We start from the raw sequence: 23,533 nt of genomic DNA, 5'->3' as shown, positions 1-23,533 counted from the left end.
ACTGAACTGAACTTATTGAAACTGAAATGAACTGAACTAAACTAAAAATAATTTGAAGAGAACAGACTCTAAGTCAAAAAAAAAAAAGTTTGAGACGAAAAATGCACAGCTAAACTTATACGAAGTATTACTACTAATCTACTATGATATGATTTATTAGTCAAAAATGAATAACTAACTTTTTTTCGAAAATTCAAAATTGGTTTGTTTTTCTTCACCGTAGTTACTGAGGATTGGAGTATGTATGTATGTAGATTGGACTAGTTGAATATTATGCAGCTTGCCGTGCTCAAAGGGCATCAAACTTTAGACTAGAAAAACATTGGACTTGTGTCGTATGCATAATATTTATTGGACTGCTTTATGTTAATGCAATACTAATAGTACGTCTATAATTTAATTTCCACCCTTTACTTGGGTGGTTAGGAGACACAAGCACCAAAGCTAGCTTTTGCATTATTCCTTCCAACCAGCTGCATACTTAATTAATTCTTCATATGATGCACACAGTACAGTGCAAGGATGATGTGTTGTTACACTCCAAATCAATAATTGTCTATTTGAATACGTTTTCAACATGTAATATGTACTATAATTTTCCCATCTTTTTAAATATAACGAACATCTGGCCTCGTTCTCTTCAGCTTAATTTCAATTCAGTTCACTTCAGTTTAGGTTCAATCAGTTTAGAACCTAATTTCCCTCTATCATAAACAATTCATTTTAGTTCAGTTCGTTTCAGCTTCAATCAGTTTAGTTCCAATAACTTCAATTCAGTTGTTTTCAATTAGTCGGAACAGGCCCTAAGGATATTTATGTGTAAGGGCGGCCTTAAAGTTATAAAGTTGTAGCCTTACCTTTTACGTCCAGATGGCTCGTAAAAGTCGTAATCGATCTATGCAATACATACAACTAGCTACGACTTATCAATATTTCACTGCATTAAGCTATATGTGGAATTGTGGATAGTCAGCTAAATACAGAGTTTAAACCAAATTCTAGGAATAAGCAAACATAATAAAGATCATTGGTCAACTAGCCTTGTATTAGTTGTATATACAGTACTTCCCAATTAAAAAGCAGACCATAATATGATAGACAAGATAGTACCAAGGCAAAATTGCAAGGTGTTAATAATCCTATTCAATAATAAAACTTCGACAGCTCATAGATAGCTCAAATTGTTTTTCACTTGTTTAGTGACAAGATTGTTTAAGTCTGGCCTAGCTTTGAGGGACAATAATTAGAGTACCATTTTTACTTAGAGAAGGTTTTGCGTAGAAAAGATTCACGTGAGATCAGACTCAATAACAAAAAGGCGCGGGTCTGAGAAACCTGATCAAAGCCCGTACACCAACATTTTATAAAATTGATAATATTGTCTTTATTTCTGATAAAAAAAAATCTTATTCCTGACTAAAATAGTCTTATTCCTAATAAAAATTATCTTATTCCCGACTAAAATAATTCTATTCCTGACTAAAATTTTCTAATTCCTAACAAATATTAAACCAATATTAATAATTTAATATTAATCTAATACTGTAATACCTGACAATACTAATCTAATACCTGACAATAAACCTTTAATACCTAACAATAAACATTTAATACCAAACAATAAGAATCAAATACCAAACAATAAACATCTAATACCTGACATTATTTTCTCCTTCACCACTGACCCTCTTCTTCTTCCATGGCTACAATATTTTTCTCTCCTCATTACATCCATGGAAACCCCTCCAAATTGGAATTTTCCACATTAAATCAAACAAAGTATCTCTTACACTCCAACTGTAGTGTTACTGCCAAAACCACCGCCATTTTCTCTCTCCGCCGTACTCACCGATGCAAATCAAACCCCCAAAACCCAACTCCATGTCTTCTCCGTCGAAAAATGCCGCCGAAGAAACCCAGAACAAAGAAGACGGTGGAAGTGGTGGTGGAGGAAGGCGGTGGAAGTGGGTAACGAGGTGATGATGGTTGGATTTGGATTTTAGCAAGAGTTGGTGAATGAATAGTGTTGTGAGTGTTGGCGGCAGACTCACGGTGAGTCCGTCTCACTAGGGGTGAACATGGTATGGTTTGGTGCGGTTTGAGTCGAAACCAAACCAAACCACAAAATACGGTTTGGTCAATTTTTCAAACCAAACCAAACCATATTAGTATTGAAACCAAATCAAACCAAACCGTAATAATACGGTTTGATGCGATTTGGTTTGCGGTTTATGATGAGACGACATTTTTTTTCTAAAAATTGTCAAATAATACTTAATAAATTTATAATAAAGTTTAAATAATTCTTTCAAAAAAAAAAGTTTAAATAATTAGTCAAAGGGATTAAATTGTACTCCAAAGGAGGTTATGAGCAACACCACATACTAACGAAGAAGAAGAGGCAAAGGGGGTTTTTTCACTTTTTTGGGATGAGAGGTGGAAGGATAAGAGCAAAATATGACCTATTATTGAGAATGAGTACATAGTCTACTGTAGGGGTGCTTATGAGACGAGACAACTCGCGAGTAACTCGAATTCGACTCGGTCAAAACTCGACTCGAGGGAGCTCGACTCGAACTCGAGATTGACTCGAAATGTTAATGAGTCGAGCTGAGTTGATCATTACTCAACTCGAAAGCTCGTAAGAAGCTCGAATTCTTTCATATAATATTATATATAAAAAATAAAGATATTTTGATAAAAAATTTATTTTAGATTATACATTAATAATAAAATTATTTATGTACTCTTAAATGACAAAATTAAAGAGAATGAAAAGATGTTAAAGAGAATGAAAATATGTTAAAGAGAATGAAAAGATGTTACATCAAATCGAGAGTTTTACTAAGACAAATCAAATTGCAAGCTACTCGAGATCGACTCGGTCAAAGATCGGTCAAAACTCGACTCGGTCAAAGATCGACTCGATTTGTCAACGAGTCGAGTCGAGCTACCCCAAACTCGAACTCGACTCGCATCATAAGCACCCCTAGTCTACTGAGTATTGAGTACTGGCCGTACAATTTTCGTTAGATTTTCATGTTTTTTTATTTTTTTTTAATAACATACTCTCTTCGTTTTTAAATACTTGCTCCATTTCTCTATATGTGGAGTTTTAGGAGAAATTGGAGAAAGTAATAAAATATGGAAGTAGTGGGGTAGTTGAGAAAATAAAAAATTGTAAAAAGCAAAAGTAATAGAAGAATAGGAGGAGAGAGGGTATTATGTTTGGTCCACCAAGTGTGAGAAATGAATTAAATATTGTAAAGCTTTCCAAAAAAGGAAATGGAGTAAGTACTTAAAAACGATCAGAAAAGAAAAGTGAAGCAATTATTTAAAAACGGAGGGAGTACGTAGTATAATAATTATTTTAATTTATTTAAAAATTATATAAATATTAAAATACGGTTTACTTGTTTACGGTTTGGTTTGGTTTATAATTTTTGAAAAACCAAACCAAACCGTAAACCGTATTTATAAAATAATCGAAACCAAACCGTATTTTTACAAACTGTAAACCAAACCAAACAGCTAAAATGCGGTTTGGTCTGGTTTGGTTACGGTCCAGACCAAACTGTGTACAACCCTACGTCTCACCCAATACTTTACCTTTTACTAAAACACAATCGATTTATATAAGAATTACGTTAGTTTGCTAAAATTCTTTTTCGCGCATATATATAAGCATCATAGCTTCTTTATATGATACTTCGTATAGAGTAATAATTTAGGAGGAGCCTTAATTTATCTTCATGTTAAACAAAAATCGTTTATCTAGTGATATTTTTGTAAATAAATCAACAAAATATTTCATTCATCATAACATTTTCGTAAATAAATCAACATTTATTAGACCCGCATGTAATAAAAGTTGTTGACTTACTTACACACATATATATACCACTAGATTAACACTACTTTTTTTGTTTATCATGAAAATAAACTTGTATTTTCTCATAATTTAGAAATAGCGATTTCCTTTGCATAAAGATACTTCCCCCGTACTATTAATATTGCAACAAGGATGAAATTACGCATCCCAAGGCACATTTAATATGCTAAATATTTATAATTGTGTAAGAGTAAGAATTATAAAGAGTTGATATTGTAAAAGTATTTTATGAGACGAATCCAACAAGATTGCACTTGACTATATTTTGTTTAATGTATAAATCATATTATATGGTCAAATAAGAGTGATGAATAGTGCAAAAAATCCATTATTGCAATATTAATAAAAAGAAGGAAGTATATTTGTAATTTGTGGGTGTTAACTAATTAACGAAGGAAGTATATTTGGATTATTTCCTTGTCGAGTACTGGATATAGTAGACATAATACAGAGCGACACAAAGGCGCGAAAATCAGACTGTAATGTGTGACTGGCCTTATCCTAGTTGCGATCCACTGGAGTTGTGAAACTAGTGCCCTCTATTAAGTCCATGTGAACATCGAGTAAATTAAGTGTATTAGGAAAAAAAAAAAAAAAAACTTGAAAGATCAACAATAATCATTAGATTTTACTATTATTTATACAAAGGCAACTAGCCAAGTGGCTAACAAGTATGATCATCAATGATCTATATGCATTTAAGCTTTAACGGGAGTAGAAAATTTGCATTTTGCTGCAATCTACTTGTAACAAGACTGTATCACGTCAATTAATTGCAATCATACCCCTTCATTTCTAAGAAGTTCGTTCACTTTATTAAGTTTGTAATAATCTATTAGCTGCTCTCCTAATATCTTCATCGTTTTCTGACCACATAATTTAACATATCATAAGAAAATACATCCGCTAAACCATATTTTCATAACATATGCGATTTTTTTAAAAAACCTTTTAAATAATAATAATAGCACACGATAATTTATTCCGAAAAGAAGAAATAGTCCATATGACGTAATTCCGTAGAGCAGGGCCGTCCTCGGCGTAGAGAGTTATAGAGACAATGTTCCAAGACTTCCGACTCTTAGCTTCTAAGTCCTTGCAAAAAGGATTAATATAGAAAGATTATAAATTAATGATAAAAAATAAAGGTAAGCAATCACATAGTTGTGCGTGAAGATATAGTTATAAGATATAAGAATGAACATTTGATTTCATGCCAATTTCATTTCGTAGACCAAGGCAGAGTCACGCACACACGCGTAGTACCCCTTTGACCCTTTGACTTTTTGACCCCCCCTTTATTACTCTTCAAACCTATAAAGAAAATAATTGATAACCAATCCAAAAGTACTTAGAAAAGAAAGAAGGGCGAAAGTAGAAAAGTCACACTTTCCTCCCTTCTTCCTTTGGCCGGTGCTTCTTTCCTTTATAAGAGCCGCCCTTACCTCTCTCTCCTCCAAAACATAAATCATTCATTCATTAATCACTCAATTTCTTCATCCACTCAAACATAACATATATATTTTCCGATATTGATTATATCTCGTATCTCTTAACAATTCGTACTCATGGGTATGGATATCGCCCAGGAACAAGTATGTAACAACACATCAACATTACTCGAATACGCGGCTTCCGACGATGTTACCAGCTTTAAACTCGCCGTTGAGTCGGGTGGTTTGCCGATTGATGAGGTGGGTGTTTGGTACACTCGCCGGATTGGATCCAGCAAAATGGCTTATGAAGAGCGGACACCACTTATGATAGCCGCTCAGTTCGGTAGTAAAAATATTCTGGATTTTGTACTTCAATTTGGTGGTGAATCGGTTGATGTTAACCGTGTTTCCGGGTCTGATCGAGTCACCGCCCTTCACTGTGCTGTGGCTGGTGGTTCTCATAATTCTCCTTATGTTGTTCACCGCCTTATCTCGGCTTCCGCTAACACCAACATCGTTGATGCTAACGGTATTATTTCTTAACTTTATCAATTGCTTGTATTATTATTATTGTTATGGAATATTTTTATTATTTGTCTTCTTTTGAATTAGTGATTGATTATTTTTTTTTGTTGTTATTGTTGTTTTGTTCAGGTAATAGGGCATCTGATTTAATCCACATGTTTCCGAAAATACCCTCGAAGCAGACTTATAAGCAGCAGCTTGATGTTCTGCTGAAAACTGGGTATTCCGATTCTGATTCCGGGTTCAGTTCCGATTCAGAATCCGATTCTAAGAAGGAGTTTGCGGTTTCTGAATTGCCAGATATTAACAATGGAGTTTACGGAAGTGATGATTTTAGAATGTATTGTTTCAAGATAAAGCCGTGTTCGAGGGCGTATACTCATGATTGGACGGAGTGTCCTTTTGCCCATCCCGGTGAGAATGCAAGGAGGAGAGACCCGAAGAAGTACCAGTACACTTGCGTGCCGTGCCCCGAGTTCAAGAAGGGGAGCTGCAAGAAGGGAGAGGATTGTGAGTTTGCTCATGGTGTGTTCGAGTCATGGTTGCATCCGGCACAGTATAGAACTCGTTTGTGTAAGGATGAGATTGGGTGTGCTAGGAAGGTTTGCTTCTTTGCTCATAAGAGGGAGGAGTTGCGCCCTGTGTATGCTTCTACTGGTTCCGCGATACCTGATGTGAGTGTGTCGTCGTCTCCTAATGGTGGGTTTAGTTGTACATCCACTCCTCCGATGTCCCCTTCATTTGCTCCGCTTTCCCCTGGTAACGGAGCATCAGCGGGTGCAGGAGGGATGTATCAGGGGAAGTCGGGTTTTGGTGTCACCCCTCCTAATCTACAATTACCTGGTAGTAGACTAAGGTCTAGCTTTAGTGCTAGAGATGTGGAGTTGGAAAGAGAGCTCATCAAAATCGAGTCGCAGCTCATGAACCAACAACATCAATACCAGCAGCAACAACATCAGCATCAGCAAGTTCTTTCACCTAGGCCGTCTCCTAGGTGGAACAACAATAATATGGGCAGGGCTAATGACATAATGCAGTCTACTAATCTCGAATCAGCTTTCGCTTCGATTAATGTAGCAAGGAAAATGTCACCCCCAAGTGTGTTAGATTCGCCTCTGAACTCACCAAGGAAGTTATCACCTCCGAGGGCTCTTGACTCCCCTAAGTCAATGGCTGCAGCAATGCTGAACTCGCGAGCTGCAGCCTTTGTTAAGCGAAGCCAGAGCTTCATAGACAGGACAGCACCAGGATCACCAATGGGTGGTAATATGTCAAGTCCAATGTCGACCCCTATGTCCAATTGGGGCTCGCCGAATGGAACGTTGGACTGGGGGATCCATGGAGAAGAGTTGAACAAGCTAAGGAAGTCGAATTCATTTGGGTTTCGTGGTGCCAATAACAATGCCAATGCCACTAGAACTTCCCCACCCGGCTTCAATGAGCCGGATGTTTCTTGGGTGAATTCTCTAGTGAAAGACGAGGCTGGTGCCGGGTATTTGGGAGCAAGGTCGCCGAGTTATGGCCGTAGTGGTGCAGGAAATGGTGCTCAGGGTCAGGATATGTGTTTACCATGGGAGCAAATGTACATAGAAGAGCAGTTGGTTAATTGAAGGAGGTTTTAGGCCTATGCTAACTAAACTATTGAATTCTATTATTTGAATTTGTTGTTATATAGAGTATATGTTAAGGGTTAGGGGAGCAAAATTCGATTGAGGGAAGATCAGGTTCAGAGAATTTTAAGGGATTTTCTCTAATTGTATAGTAATATTAAGCAAAATCTATTCATTTCATTGTTTTTCTTTTAGAATAAGGATATTTGATATGTTTGTAGGACAATTCTTTCCTCTCTCAAGGAATTTCATTGTTTATCTTTTGTTAGTAATGTGTTTTATCAGCATAATTATCTCTTGTTATTATTATACCTTATATAAACACATTGATCAACAGTTATATATACAATAAGCAAGAAGTGCTATTGTTTATCAAGTTCGCTACTTTTTTTTTATTCTTTTGAAAGTCAAATGTAGGCATTTTTGGAGTTATTGATTATGTCACCAAGCAATTTCTAAGAATTGGTTGATAAGCAAAGATGATGAAAGCTTATGAACTACATCCCTTTATGGTTTTAGGTGGGTTCTAATTTAGAATCTTGATAGTTTAATGCAAACTAGTATCTTTCATATCCTAAAAGTTCTCTATCATTCTTAAATCCATTAATATTCTTTGGTCAATGGGACACACATGATAATCAATAGATAATTTTCACGAAAGCATGGTTTAGTATAAAATGGCATATTACTAACTTCGTTAAATGTTAGTTTGACAAAACGCAAATAATAAGTTGACGATAGTAGTTAATTATGTTAGTAGAGTATACGGAGTAGAAATTTATATTTTGTTAACATCCCCATGGACACATTGATGATCCTCATCATTTCCTAATCTTGTTTTGTTGTCAAAACTAGTTCCATTAAGCTAAAATCCAACACATTCCACAAATTCGTAGACCAGAACCAAATTAATAATGACATAATTGACTTTTAATACATAAAATGAGGGTCTCTAATTATTAAAAGTCTTCTTGAAGGGGAAAAGGTCACATATTTGTTGTCCACATAAAACAAGGTAAGGAAAACCAAATGATGGGCCGTATATTGTTGAATTCTTACCCTTTTTTTTTTTCTTTATAATTCTGTTATTAAATAAATAAAAAATAAGATGTGTTTGTTTGTTGAATTGATTCATGTACAAATTTCATTTGCATGACCAAATGATGCAAAATAATCAAACATTATTGTACTAGCAATATAATCTAAGTGGGACCCAGAGTCAAAATTTTCTAATAATAGTGGGGTCTATGCTGGAGAATGAAAGGAAAGTAAATGCAAAAGGCTGTCACTTGCAACAAATGGCGCGTGGGACCCAAAAAGTAATTCTTTTCTGTTATAGTCCTACCAAAATTCAATTATATTAAGATAATGGAATGAGCTGGTTCTACTTTATAGCCGCCCACATGGGAACACAATTTTGGATTTTGTTTTAGTTTGGAGTTTCATGGGATATATTAATATGGTACTATTAGACTATTAGTTAAGTAAATTTTCAAATGATTAGTTCCTAGAAATAATGTAGTGTCTTTTAATTTTGTAAGATTATGAAATGGATTATGTTTATGTGTGATCTCTAGCCTTCCGGAAATGTTTAGGGCTAGTTATTAGGAGTAGCAAACTTTTGAGAATAGTCACTAGTCGTAGAAGGAAATTGAAGTATGAAGTTTATTATTTTCGTAAGAACCACAATTAAGACATCAAGCGACATAATCACAAGTGCAATTTTCTAACCATAAACAAAGACTAGTATTCCAATAATAAAATCTATGGAAATTCAGGCTAAGCTAAAGTGCTTTAGACTAGACCTAATAATCAAGTTGGGTATGAATCAGGTCATTTTAGGTTGGGACAATTTGGATTTTGGAATATCTTTGAATCTATAAATAATTAAGTTGAATAAGGTTTTTGGTTGAGACATTGGGTCAAGATTTGGGGCTTGCTTCGATTTACTGAAAACAACTGAACTGACCCAAATTGAAAAGAGTTGAAATGAATTGTTTATGAAAAATGGAAATTAGGAATTGAAGTGAAATTAAGCTGAGCATAACAGCCTTTGGCTGGTTCATTTTGGGGTGGGGTCGTGTTTTGGGTTAAGACTTAGGATGCGTTCTATTCACTTGATTTTTACTTATATGAAATTATTAGTCTTTATTAGAATTTATTTTAGTTATAAACTGAACTTGGATAGCCCTGGTTAACCCTCATCACTACTTATCTGAATTTATTTTTCCTAACTTATCTTATCTGAACTTATTAACCCTTATTTGAATTTTTTTTTCCTGAAATAAAGCCAAAGTCAAGTTCGGATCGAGTTACTTTTAGTCCGATTGAGTTTCTTGTCTAGTTTAGATCCGGTTATTTTAAGTAAAGAGTCTTATGACCCTAGACATAAGCTTAACCTTGAAACACCTCAATAAGGCTTGCAACAGCCAATTGATAATCTAAATAGGATTGTTGACTACAAAGTACTTGATTGTAGGAAGAGAGGATACGACTCTAATACTCCATTCGGATATATTACTTGATTATTCGTAATAAAGAAATATTTTATATCTCACAAATAATATACCTTTATTTACTTTATTTCGAGTACTATGTAACGGATTTAGCATACTTGACTACGTATCCGAGGGGTCAAACCGCTAGTTTCCCCCGCAAACCGGTGATCTTCCCCAATCCTCTATTCCTATCTACACAAAACAGATGTATTTCTGGCATTTCTACTTGCGATTCTGAGAATTGAAGAAGACGACATACTGCGCCACATATTCTCGCTCCGGTGAACTCTCCGATCTCCTCTTAACAGATTGATAAGTATGGTTTTCTCTCTCCTTTTCTAATTCATAATTGACAATTTATTAGATTTCAGCATTTCTAATTCTTCTCACACCTTAATAGTGTTACAGAGTACTACATTCGCTTAATAGTCACTGTTGCAAAAATTTGCATTTTTAGGGTTTATGTTTGGGTTTCCTCAAATTTTGATTTTTAGGGTATTTTGGAATTGTATTGTTGAATTTCACGAGTTGAGGTGATATTTTGGGGTTTTATTGTTGGATATCTTGAGCATTCTGCATTAGTTTGACTCTTAATGAATTGTGATGATTAAGCTGTAATTTTTTGTTGGGTATGTATTGACATTCATCGCACACACTGCTAATTTTTTAATTGTACATTTGCCAAATTTGAGCCTAATGTTGAATTGGAAACCATTTATGTATAATTGGGATTATGATTAAACCCTTTTTTTAATTATTATAACAACTTGCAATTATGATTGATTAAGGATCAGTGGATCACTGATTTCCTGGTTTCTTGTCATTGATATCTTGATTTCATTTTATGTATATTTGCAAGGCCAAACCATGTTTGCTGCTGGATGGCAAACTTTCATTCACTCTATTACTTGTACAAACTTAATTCAACGTCTTGACTAGTGATTTCTTATTGCTTATGTTTTTTTGGGAAGTGATGTCTAAGTGCAAAAGGTAGGGCAAATGGCAAAAACTAACAGTGTATTACTCTTCCTTTCGTGGGAAATTATCAGTAGAGGGCTTGCCCGTTAATAATCCACTTTACTTTTCATTGGTTTTGAAGTGAAATAGTAAAGGCCCATTAATGACCTGCTTTATTTTGCACCCGGCTCTAGCCTGACCTGACCTGCATTGGCCCTGGTCCAACCTTGGCCCACTTAATATTTCTCCTGACCCGCTAGTGACTCGCCCTGCTCGATAATCAGCTCTATACATTTGATTTTGCATTTTTAGGTTTTAGCTTCAAAATGTTAAGTATTTATACTAGTTTCGATTGTTTTTTTTTTTTTTTTTTTTTTTGATTAACACTTTGTTTGGATAGGAAGAAATGAAAGGAAAAGAAGAGAAGAGAAATGGAGGGGGACACATTCTCTTGTTTGGATAAAGGATTGGGGGAAGAAAGGGGAAGAAAAGGGAGGGATCCATTTTTACTCTCTCTTTAATAAGCATAATCTCTCCAATTTGGAGAGATTTGGAAGGAAAATGGAGCTCACCTCCCCCTCCCTTTCTTTTCCCTTCCCTTCCCCCAATTTCCGTCCCCTTCCTTTCCTTCCTTCTTTGCTATCTAACCAAAGCGTAAGGGTACTGCAACTCTGCAAGAATCTACAATGTGATAAAATATGTCCCGTTATTAGGTTGAGATTTTGTTCTGCCATCTCGTATTTTTGAGACTCAGATGGTTTTTATAGCATTTGGATATCTGATGATTCACTTTAGAGGATTATAGAAAACACATACAACTCATTTGGAAGCCAGATATGAATAGAGATTATGGGGATTTGTATTTAAGTGTAACTTCTCAATTAAAGTGACTTTCGAATGTTTTTAGTAGTGTAATTTCTTCTCCTAACATGTGTCTTTTTTCATAAACTAGTTTTGACCCTGTACAATGCACGGATTTATAAAGTATGATAATTGAAATTAAATGACTTATGTAACACATTTTTTTTTTTTTTTTTTTGAAATTTAAATTTATTAATGTCTATCCTTTAAATTCTTACGTGTTACAAATACATATAAATAAAATTTATTAAAAGAATTTTAATTTTTTTTAATAGAGCTTTTTTTTTTAAAAAAAAAAATAGCATTTTGAAGGGAAATTTTTTCTCAAAATTATGCCAAGTGTCCCCTCCGGTGATTATTTTAGTATATAGTATAGATTTCATTATTACCCAATATCTCCCCGAATGGTTATGGAAAATGAGGATAATTTGGGGTAAAGTGGTAAACTAGCGTTAGTGCGAATGTATATGCAAATCCATTACTACTATTTATATCACTTACCAAAGAGGCCAATGATGTAAATAATGTATTGAATCTAGAGGATTGGAAATAAGAATGAGAAAGCTAATGAATGAATTTTTATTTATTTTTTATTTTTTTATCTTTTATCTTTTTATGTAAAATTCTAAGTGGTTACTCTGATCCTCCATTTCACGTAGATATTAAAGATTATGTGATTTATTTAGCCCTTTCATCCCTATAAAATTGCCCATATACTGAAAATGAATCTCCCTAAAAGATTGTTCCATAACTTTTTTTTGGTATATTTTTCCACTTGCAAGTTGCAATCTTACCTGCACTCTTTATCTCTCCTCATCAATATGACAATTAATTGGGCACAATTTTGCACTTATGTCTTAATTAAAAAAGTGAAATTGAGGTTTGAGGCAATCTCTTAGGAATGGAGGGAGTTTATATAATTGAAGTCTGTATAGGTGTTAAGCCTTGTTGACTTTGATTATCAGTTACTCCAACATCACATTGAACAATGTTGTTAGATTCATCTTAATAAATTATTCTGAAGACAAAACACTTTATACGTTGTACTTTTAGGTATGATCAATAGCAATTATCAAATTTAGCAAGGTTTGATCTTTGATGATTAAAACCATATGTAGCCTGCTCCGTATATTTTGAGATGGGATGAGCGATAATTGAAACTAAATATCAGTGTGGTAAGAGGTGATTGCAATTTATTAGTTGCATATATTATGTGGGCTGGATATATAGTCAATACTTCTATTAATTGTTTGTTCAGTTTTTTTTTTTTTTATACCAATTTGGACATGTCTTCAGGACAGGATAATCAAATTTTCATGACCTATGCTTGACTTTTACTGTCAATTTAGGCCATTCAAAGAAGATGCCAATTTAAGCTAATCAACTTTGTTATAGTCAGACTGTCAGAGTCTGAATACCTCTACTGGCACAAATGTTTTTAAGTAGTCTTTGCTGACTAGTAAATTATTAATCTGGCCTGGTTGTGCCTTACATTTCAATTGTATGTTCTTTCTGGTATTGAATCTTTTTGATGTTGTATTCCATTTCAGGTTTCATCATGGAAGTTCATAGTCATCTTGGAATTGCTAATACCTCTGACAGGCTATTTGCTGGTAATAGTAATATATTTTTCATATACTAATATAAAGTGCCAGCTTTGCTTAGCATGACTGTAGCTAATCTAGCTATGTTGTTTATCAGTTACTAGTGGTTGTTATCTCAATTATATTATTTTATTTGGAATATGTCATGTAACCTTAGTTTTACAAGTCATACAGTCATGTCTCAATCTTTCTATTACATTTCAATGTTCTATTCAGTCTTGTAGCAACATCCTACCAAATAGGAGACTTTGTTATAACTGTATGTGTATGAAAACATGGATTGGGAGGATTAATTAAATTACTTGACTTGTCACTTGTCTGTCATGCAACCTTGTGTTTTGTTAAACTGGTAATTTTAATACTTTTGTGATGTACTCTGGTCTTTTGAACTATAAAGAGCATAATGCGGAAATTATAGCTCATTTCTTTATCAGATGGCAGATCTTTAAATGATGCATCACCTGAAAGTTGGATGATTACTTCATATCCTTTCTATTTCATTACTTGCAGGCATGCTTAAGAGACAACAATATATATCAAGGTTTCAGTTGAGGAATACAAGAGTTCTAGCATCATCTGAGACGTTGAAAGTCCCTCCTACATGTACGATGTATGGAAAAGACCAACCTCTTGTCAAGATGTGTGGAATCACGTCTGCTAGAGATGCTGCAATTGCAGCTGAAGCTGGTGCTGATTTTATTGGGATGATCATATGGCCAAAATCTAAACGTTCTGTTTCACTTGCAACTGCCAAGGAGATTTCAGAGGTTGCTAGGAAGTATGGAGCTGAGCCAGTGGGGGTATTTGTTGATGATGATGCTGACACTATTTTAAAAGCTGCTGCTGCATCAAACATAGAATATGTCCAGGTATATACATTTATAAACATGAATTTCTTTGCCCATAGCTTTTCAACCTTCTAATTTGTGCAACTTTAAAGTTATGCAGCTTCACGGGAATGGTTCACGGAGTACTTTCCCACAGTTGGTAAAGGAGAATCGAGTTATTTATGTTCTTCATGCTGATAAAGATGGGGTGCTCCTGAATGATATTTCTCAAGAAGAATGTTCTTTAGTAGATTGGATTCTTGTAGATAGTGCAACTGGAGGAAGGTATGTCCTTGTTTACCTAACGTATTCTTCAGCTTATAGAATGGCATTAGCCAGCATTATATTGACACATTTATGAGTGAATGTATATAATTGTTGGCTTGTTGTCCTCCACTCCTTGATCTAACAACCGCTGTCATTGATCTAAGAGGGCAAGTTTTAATCATCCTCTAGTTCACTTTATAAGGCTAGGTAAGGTTGAGGATGGAAACTTTTGGATTTATCTTTGTTGATCTAGCATCAATGGAATCGACTATTAGTGACGCCCTTTGGATTCCAAAATTGCCTTACTGGTGAGGTCACTAGGGCAATTTACAAGACCTTTTTTCCAATAGAATTATGGGAGGTAGCTTGACTTTCTAAACGGTTTGATCTTTTACTTGGATCCCTTATTTCCTACAGATGCTTCTTCTTTCATGTACTTTCATCATCAACTCCACTAGTTTTATGACATATGGACACACTATTTACTGATAATTGCATTTTATTACTTGGCAAGTCAACTTGTTCCTTGCCAGTGATGAAATTATACGCAACCTCATACTTCGTATATTATAACCAGCTCTTAATCCTGCTCCAAAACCTCCAATTAGTGCAGTTATCCAAATTTTTTCTTTTTGTTGTTGGCCTGGAAAGGTGTCCTTATTTGCCTATATTCTCTCAAACCCCAATCCTAACAGTTGTGGCTTGTTTTACTATTGCAATTTTTTTTTTTTTTTTCCAGCGGGAAAGGATTCGATTGGACGCAGTTTAAATTACCATCAATAAAAAGCAAACACGGTTGGCTATTGGCTGGAGGAATCAAACCCGAAAATGCTCAAGATGCTCTTCTTACCCTTCGCCCGAATGGAATTGATGTTAGTAGCGGTATTTGTGCTGCAGATGGCATCAAGAAGGACGAGTCACGGATATTTGCTTTCATTAATGCAGTAAAATCTGTGCAGTACTGATTTTAGTGTTAGGTCTATTTTTATCCAAAATAGTTTCCTTTTTCTTTTGTTGACAACCTCCTTCACATTTAACAGGGATTATTGGATACATCTTGACCTTTCTATGTCATTGAAGAAATGTAAAGAAATACATCAAGTTGTTAATGTATTGAAACTTGTACTAAATTTCATGTAGAGGCCATATGAGAATTAGTTTACTCAGTGTCTAAATTGGTAGAGCACTCATTTGAAGGTGATCCTAGGTTCAAAATTTGTAAAGGGAAAAGGTTGGGGTTAATAGGTGTCTTGTAAGAGTGGTGTTCGTATAATTAAGACTAAGGAGCTGTCTGTCTAGTCTGTTGGAACAATGTTTTGAACCTTCCTGTTTTATTATATACTCCTCTCTTTAAGATGAATATTTCTAACCTGCAGCTCATATGCCCCTTAACTATTATGATTGCTAGGGAAATGTTTTTCGAACTTTGCTTGTAATCTCCAGGGGATACTGCCGATGAGGTGCTGATATGGAAGGAGAGAGTGAAGACGAAGGATAGAGTGAGAGTGACAGATTCTAAAACGGCACAGCTAAGTTTCCTGTCGTTTATGACCACGCTACTGAACACACAGCAGCCGTAATATGACTTGGAACTTGGAAGGTTGTAGTGAAAATAAGATAGTGGTGAACCTTCACGACTTCACTTATTCTCTTAATGCAAAACATTATGTGAGGCTAGTTTACATTCTTTACAATGATTTATTATGTAATCTGAATGAATTAGTTTTTAAGTTTCAAAATAAATTAATTGTTCCAACTTAAATTGTTGGAAAGTTTGTGTTAGCAAAGCCAAACGAAAAGCAAAAAATTAGCAGATGAAAGGAAAACCTGCCTAACTTTCAACTGTAACAGCCCTTTTAGGAGGCAACAAAAGACTATCATGTGCATGCTTTCTCCTTAGATTGAGCCTATTTACTTACGGGTACTACTCAAAATTTTCACACAAAATCATCCAACCAGCACTGTTTGGGTTATTAAATATTTTCGCTTATTTTTTTAATTTGATTTAAGAATTTAAATTTTAAGCTCGAAAAAGCTCAATCCCCTTATGTAGGTGTCGCACCAATTCAAGTTGAATCGGAGAAACCTATTGCTTGACTCGGTCTGAATACCAACAATAATATCAATATCGGATACATGAACTAAGATTTTATTCTTTTGATTGTTGATCATGAACTTGTGACTTCTATCTCTTTATTCCTTTTCTATCTAGTGCTACAAGCACCTATAAACCCAAATTCTTCATGTGATTCTTAGATCTAGATATCCATGTTATTTCCGAACTCCTTCAACCGTTCAACGTATTGTAACTTGTAAGATCTCCATGATCCCAACTCTCTATTATCCTCTCGGATGCTCTAACATATTCACATGCTCAAACACCCTCTATTTTGGACTTAATTTTGTGGGTTATATTTTGGTGAATATCTTCATATCTTTGAGGAATTGACCCAATGTACTTAAAACACTCTCTTTTGTGAAGATTCTTACCCTTTTTTTTTTTTTTTGAGGAAAAGATTCTTACCATTTAATGCTCTGCTACACACTCTCTTGACTAACTCTTAAGAGTTAAAATTGCAATCTAATTGTCGCCCCTATTGTCTAAATTAGCATTAACCTCAATTAGTCTCATCCATCAATACCATATCATCTATAATACCATTGCACAAAAAAATTTCTCACGTTAATGCAAAATGATTTTTCTATAAATCAATAAATCAGTTTCGTGAAGTATAGTACTCAGATACATGCATAAATATGAAGTATTTAATGTTTCCTCCAAGTCAAAAATGTGTTCACATCAATATAAAATAATTTTTTCTCTAAATCAATATTAGGTAGTCTATACGATAAAGTTAATAAACCAATTGCGTGAAGTACAATACTCATTATACACATAACTACGAAATCTTTACAAGTAATTAGTGCGGAGTAATACTCTAATTGTACAATGAAGTTATTAAATTAGTTGTGTGGAGTGTAGTACTCGTATATTGGATTATAGGAACAATGAACTTCTTTTAGGACAGACCGACAGATTTTGATGATCTAAAATAAACCAATTGTGCACTTGTAGGACTTGCACCTATTTCAAAATTTTAAGAGTCGCATCAAAATGACATTGATTAGCTTGCACCAAGTGTTGCCTTGCCCTCAGTGTGATTAATGTGCATTGATTGAAAACTCAATCAACTAATTAGCCCACTACCTTTTCTTTTTAGGAATATGGAGGTTTAATAATCAATTATAAGTCACATAATCATTCATCTAGAACCCTAGCTACTTTATTTCATAGAATAAAATAAACATGTGCAAAATAACAGACATAGTACATAATACATATTGTGTCTGCCCCCAAATATTAATCAAATTATGACAGGCAAAAGTGTGAATCTATGCCATCTTCTCTTTATTTGGCAATACACTAGCTTTAGCTAGATTTCAAAAAGTCTTTTTGCAATTACAACTCCACAAGAGGTCCAAAACCTTCCTACTTTTCAATAATATAGATGGTTGAAAATATAAAAGCACCCACTCTATTTATGCTTTATAGTGTTTTTTCTTTTTAGCCGAAAATTAACTTTAGATAGGATTTTCTCGTAAACATTACATTTGATCACTGCTACATCCATTCCTTAAAGATTGCTTCATATATAAGAGCTAGCATGTCGAAGTAATTTTACTTTTTTATACATATAAATGTTGGTAAAAGAAAAAAAAAAAAAAAGAAAAGAAAAAAGGGCCATTTGCTACGTTAATAATGAAATATTTGTCATATTTGGGAGTATAGCAGAATTAGGACAATTTGGTCTAGTAAGTTTGTTATATTTGGGATTGTATAGTAGGTCAAATTAAGTTTAGAATTAATTTCATGGAAAATACCAAAATGAAATTATAATGCGGAGTATAGTTTTGTTTTATTTGGTGAAAAATAAATTATACTGCGTGTATTATAGATCTCAAGTATCCAAAGTGAAAATAAAAATAAAAATGGCCAAACAAAACTTTGTCTAACCTTAAGTCCTTAACCCAAATAAATATCTTTCACCTACTCAAGTACTCATAAATAGTAATTTTTATTTTGAATTCATAATTATAAATAAAAGTAGTTAGATTGGCTTTTTATTTTGCAACAAGTGATTATGTGCATGTAAAAAGAGGGAGGATCGCCCCTCGTATTTGGTCGACTTCATGGCAAATTGATTACATTATAGAAGATATCAAGATCCTACTTTGCAGATTTCCTCATTGGGAACTTCTCTACAGAGAAGCAAATAGAGCAGCAAATTGGATAGCAAATGTTGCGCATCTTGTCACGGACAAATTGGATATTTCATTTTGTACCTCTTCAGCTTTATACCCCATTCTCACCTCAAATGCTTTAGGATCGCCCCTCGTGAGGAGGGGTCCTAATTCTTTCCTTTTTTCTTACCTTTTTAAAAAAAATAAATAAAAAAAAAAAGAGGGAAGAAGATCTACTCCATGGGCCTCCACCCAGAAATACAAAGTATTAATTATGTAAGTACAAGTGAGAGTGGGGAATTACCTTTTTGTGGTAAAATTCGTATGAAAGTAGGGAGTAATCTACAAAAAAATTTGTAGAGATTTTTCATAAAGAACACTTCTCATAGGTCAACCGCCCCAGCTATTTAGGTTAACGCTTAGGAGTATAGGAGGTAAGGTAAAGGGAATTTTCTACTTGCTACTTCACAAACATATGTATATGGTTGGGCTCCATTTTTAAATCTTTCTTTTTGAAAAAAACGTTTATAGTCCATAGTTACAAATTTTACTAGTGTATAATGCACTGATTTGATACACAAAAAGTGGTGGAGAGTGCACATCTTTGATCACAAATAGTTGAATGTGACTACAAATTTGGAACACACGAATAGAACGTTAAAAAAGTAGAGTAAACGACATACAAGACAGCTAAAGAAGAGCCCATTTAAGAGTTAGGACCACCACCCAGCAACGGCGTGGTTCAGGTTAATGGGGCCATTAGCTAGGACCACTTTAAACCATCAGTCCACTAATTAGCCCTTCAACATTTTATTCAGTACAAGTGTACAACCAACAACATTGTGTCAGTAAATATCAGTAATTCTGATCTCTGTAGTTAATGTTTTTTTAACGTATGACAGATTGAATCTCATACAATAATTTAAGATGCTTTATGTATGGAAGTTCACCTAATTCTATGATGTATACCATAAAGTTTGTTCTTAAAGGCAGAACTCAAAATGCTGCACAAAGTTATGCAGGAACACAAATAGTTGGTTGATAACAGAGGGACTTTCCACCGGGGCCATTTGAGGCCAGACCCCCTCCCTCCTGCCCTGGTAAATTATTGCAATTAATTAGTTAATGAACTTAAATAACCTATATTTACTTATAAAACATTGGGCATAGTGATTAGTTTTGAACAAGTGGTAAAATATTTAAATCCCGACCCCTCTAATATTTTCAACCAAGATCCGTCACTGGTTAATAAGATACTACAATCCAAATACAAGTGCATCAGAATTGAATTATATAAACTTGATTGAAAAGGTCTGTTTGCCGATTAAATTAGGCAACTACCAACAGACAAATTTGCTAATGAGGAACAATTACTAGTCTATTTGATACACGAGTACATGCTAATTATGTGAGATACATTCTCGTACAGTCTAATTACCAAATAAGCTAGAGTGAAACATTAAACATGCTGATATCTCGGACATCACAGGAAGGATGATCTCGAGGAATTGATCTTTGGCCTGCAGTTGTTTGTTGCTAAAGATTTTTTGAGTTTGTTTGATAGTAGACAACATCTCCGGTGTCACTAACATAATGATCTTTCTTAAGACTGTTTAAGATAATACCGAATATGTATAGTGGTAGAGGTCCAGATTTCTTAGGTTCGCGGTAGTACTTCCCAAGTACTGGCTTTGCTGCTTTTGTCTGCAGGAACAGATTCAAACTAAATGTCAGAAAACAGGGAAGAAATAAGTTTGTACTAAATACACTTTCCTTGGTTACATAAATGTACTCACTGCTTCAATTAGATGATAGTGTGGAATTTGTGGGAAAAGATGATGAATAACATGAGTTCCGATGTCATGGTGGATGCTGTTTAACAATCCATAATCACGGTCAAGTGTTGTAAGCCCTCCTCTAAGGTAACTCCACTCCTAGTAAGGAAAACAGGCAGACAACTATATCAGATTTCTGAATTAAACATCCAAAAGTTATTCTTGCAACAAAATTTCAACTAAAATCATGAATTCTTAATGTCCAAGAGCATATAAAACCGGTAACATACCTCACCGCGGTACCAAGGAAGTTTATCCTCATGGCCATGATGATGCAAATAAGTCACCAAGTCCAACCACATGACAAAAATCTAAAATGAGTAGCAAAATAAATGTGTGAAAATCATGATGACTAATTCAATAAGCTAATCATTTCTTCATTTTTTTGGAAAAGAAAAAATGAATTTCGAAGATTAAATATCAGAACCCACCATATAGGGAACCCCATAGAGCTTGAGCACCTGAATAGGACCCATGACAAAAGACGTTTCCACAAGCAATGCAACCATTGCTGACCAACAAAGTGTCGAAGTTACAACATCATTTTTCTCTTTTGGAGTGAACAGATCACTGTCCGGGTGGTAATGTGAGCCTGATTTACCAGGAGTTCGCGTCCACTGCAGTAAGATTAATTAGCTAATAGGTAAAACACAACGAAAATCAACGTGCAATTGTATACATCAAGTTGGACTGTAAGCTCACCAGGTATACAGGGTATGCTAGCAAGGGAAATGGAAAAGTGAATCTGAACTTCCTTGTCATAAAATCCAAACTATTGTATATCGATTCAGTCAACTGAAATGCACACAAAAATTAGGTTAATGACAAATCCTGCTAGAAAACAAGTCTTGGATGAGGCGAACTTACTATATTGTGAGACATTAAAAGTTAATCATACTCCTTCAAAACAAGTAAAAGGTAACCTTTAGAATAAATTACTAAATACGCAATCTACTTTTTGCTAAGTTCTTGTAAGTTCGCCTCATAAAAGTTCTAAACCCAAAAATTAAAAAAGAACAAGAATGTAGAGTTGACAAGCTTACTGGGTGCCATGATTCATCATTCTCAACATGCCCATGGTTTTGATGATGAGTTCTATGACTAATTCTCCTATATTATTAGCAAAGAAAGGTTCAATCTTTCAGTTTCAGAAATCATCATATAATAATACTCCTTATATCATAAACCAACAAAATTAAGCATAATTTAAATCTAAGTTTACAACTTTACATCTAAATTAACAAAATTAACATACCATCCATGATATGGGACAAGGATTGAAGAGTGAAGAAAGTGGCCCACAATGTTGTTAAGCTTTGGATTGTCAGAAAAACTTCCATGTCCACTGTCAAATACAACAAGAACAACAACAACAACAACAAAAAAAAAAAAATTACTCACATTATATCAACATTGAACATATTCTACAACAAAAATAGAACCAAAGCAAAGCAAAATTAGGATATCACAACAACCTACATTGTAATCATTTACAACCAATTGACATTTAATACAACATTTTTCCAAAATATACGTACTTTTTTTGCTACTTTGGTATAAAAAAAAAAAAAAAACGCAACAGACAAACAACAATGGACCCTTTTTCTGGGGTCGAAGAGGGCACATACCCCGAACTCGTACAATAAAAGTAAAAACTCACCAATCATGACCAAGAACAAAGAGAGCCCAAAACATAGTACCCTGAGCAATCCAATAAAGAGGCCAAAGAAACCAATTATTGAAGTAAGCAGCAACAGCAGCCAATGCAAAAACAACAACAACATCTCTAACAACATAACTCATAGATTTCCAAGGATCTTTAACCCAACAATGCTTAGGAATTTCATTTCTAATATCAGCTATTTTGAATGGAGGTGGTGCACCTGGATTAAATTCTTCAAAAACCCCATTAAAGTTAACATTTTTTTCATTGTTTTTCAGCATTTTTTCTGTATGAACTAGCATATGCTAATATTCGGCTACTAATTAAAACTAGGTACAAGTATATATATATATATATATTTTTGTAAATATATAAAAGAGAGATTTCCTTTCTTAGATTCTCTTATATAAAACCAAAAAATGAAATTTTTGTGAATTAAGAATCAAGGTTTCATGACAATTTATACTGACGTTCTGACAGTTGTGGCATTTATGGAGTTATAGTTGTTTATATTTATCAATTTCTACCTAATTTATCATTGTATTTTTCCATTACTAATTCTCCCACGATAGGGGATTCCTAATGTCATTTTCTTGTTACCTCTCAAATTTATTTAAATATTTATTTATTATAATTTTTATTTTTTTTGGAATTAGATGGAGAAATTTGAGAGCTTAATTTAATGAATGTAACAACTTACAAGTGTACAACTATAACGATTTATTATAGCATTGAGAAAATTTATTAGATGAGACATAGTATAAGTGTCCATAATACTGGCCTCTTGGCGGCTCAAGCAACATATGGCAGGTTTTCTCCTAGTATCACTCAGAGAAATAAGGTTTAAAGTTAGGTATATAGGTGGCCATGAGTTTGGACATGCAAGCCCGTGTGTCAATTCATCGAGATATGTTTAGAACAAGCCAAGAAAAAGTTGTGCTGTGTTAGATTTGGGTTAAATTTTTTTTTTTTTTTTTAATAAATTAATCATTGTGTTGTGCTAGTGTCAAATTTTGAAAATATTGTCCGATCCACACACAACCTATGACCCCCCGGTTGCTTCTCATATTGCGTCGATGATGGAAAAATCTATGTTACCTTGTCTCATACTCATCTCTAATTAAAGTATATCAACTAAATTCAAAATATGAGTTTTATCATAATCCTTGAGGTCGAATTCCGTTTACAACGCTACCATTTGCAATTTCCAAATTCTATACAAGTCAAACAAAAACAAACAAAAAATGTTGTGATTAATTCAACTTTTTAAGAGCCACATGGCTATGAGTCTATAAGTGCATGGAACGGATTGATTT

At 34.2% G+C, this 23,533-nt stretch overlaps 3 protein-coding genes across 3 annotated transcripts; 2 read left to right on the top strand and 1 right to left on the bottom strand.

The window, feature by feature from the left end:
* The first annotated feature begins 5,257 nt into the window (after positions 1-5,257).
* On the top strand, positions 5,258-7,753 carry LOC145591153 (zinc finger CCCH domain-containing protein 29-like). The gene is made up of 2 exons (XM_081647554.1): positions 5,258-5,857; positions 5,983-7,753. Exons 1-2 carry the CDS (start codon positions 5,461-5,463, stop codon positions 7,461-7,463), a joined length of 1,878 nt encoding a protein of 625 aa, XP_081503680.1. The 5' UTR covers positions 5,258-5,460; the 3' UTR covers positions 7,464-7,753.
* Positions 7,754-10,062: 2,309 nt separating this feature from the next.
* LOC145592668 (N-(5'-phosphoribosyl)anthranilate isomerase 1, chloroplastic-like) lies at positions 10,063-15,607 on the top strand. The gene is made up of 5 exons (XM_081649176.1): positions 10,063-10,277; positions 13,330-13,392; positions 13,894-14,252; positions 14,332-14,495; positions 15,217-15,607. Exons 2-5 carry the CDS (start codon positions 13,338-13,340, stop codon positions 15,440-15,442), a joined length of 804 nt encoding a protein of 267 aa, XP_081505302.1. The 5' UTR covers positions 10,063-10,277; positions 13,330-13,337; the 3' UTR covers positions 15,443-15,607.
* Positions 15,608-19,975: 4,368 nt separating this feature from the next.
* Positions 19,976-22,671, bottom strand: LOC145592667 (omega-3 fatty acid desaturase, chloroplastic-like). Its single transcript, XM_081649175.1, has 8 exons — positions 22,215-22,671; positions 21,810-21,899; positions 21,598-21,664; positions 21,257-21,349; positions 20,986-21,171; positions 20,785-20,865; positions 20,516-20,653; positions 19,976-20,423 (listed from the first exon to the last, which is right to left on the bottom strand). The coding sequence occupies exons 1-8, from the start codon at positions 22,517-22,519 to the stop codon at positions 20,256-20,258; spliced, it is 1,128 nt and encodes a 375-aa protein (XP_081505301.1). The 5' UTR covers positions 22,520-22,671; the 3' UTR covers positions 19,976-20,255.
* Positions 22,672-23,533: the final 862 nt, after the last annotated feature.

This window comes from Chenopodium album, chromosome 18 (assembly GCF_948465745.1).
Source record: "Chenopodium album chromosome 18, dcCheAlbu1.1, whole genome shotgun sequence".
In the NCBI taxonomy this organism is placed as follows: Eukaryota; Viridiplantae; Streptophyta; class Magnoliopsida; order Caryophyllales; family Amaranthaceae; genus Chenopodium; species Chenopodium album.
This window is presented reverse-complemented; position numbering and strand designations above follow the sequence as displayed.

What these genes read in the sequence shown, in the direction of transcription:
- LOC145592667 (XM_081649175.1), bottom strand. Translation starts at nt 22,519, where the DNA reads ATGCTAGTTCATACAGAAAAAATGCTGAAAAACAATGAAAAAAATGTT. An exon ending in CTTGTCCCATATCATGGATG is followed by an intron (nt 21,665 to 21,809) that starts GTATGTTAATTT and finishes CTAATAATATAG; the next exon opens with GAGAATTAGTCATAGAACTC. An exon ending in TTCCTTGGTACCGCGGTGAG is followed by an intron (nt 20,654 to 20,784) that starts GTATGTTACCGG and finishes TTTCCTTACTAG; the next exon opens with GAGTGGAGTTACCTTAGAGG.
- LOC145591153 (XM_081647554.1), top strand. Translation starts at nt 5,461, where the DNA reads ATGGGTATGGATATCGCCCAGGAACAAGTATGTAACAACACATCAACA. An exon ending in CAACATCGTTGATGCTAACG is followed by an intron (nt 5,858 to 5,982) that starts GTATTATTTCTT and finishes TGTTTTGTTCAG; the next exon opens with GTAATAGGGCATCTGATTTA.
- LOC145592668 (XM_081649176.1), top strand. Translation starts at nt 13,338, where the DNA reads ATGGAAGTTCATAGTCATCTTGGAATTGCTAATACCTCTGACAGGCTA. An exon ending in CTCTGACAGGCTATTTGCTG is followed by an intron (nt 13,393 to 13,893) that starts GTAATAGTAATA and finishes CATTACTTGCAG; the next exon opens with GCATGCTTAAGAGACAACAA. An exon ending in CAAACATAGAATATGTCCAG is followed by an intron (nt 14,253 to 14,331) that starts GTATATACATTT and finishes AAAGTTATGCAG; the next exon opens with CTTCACGGGAATGGTTCACG.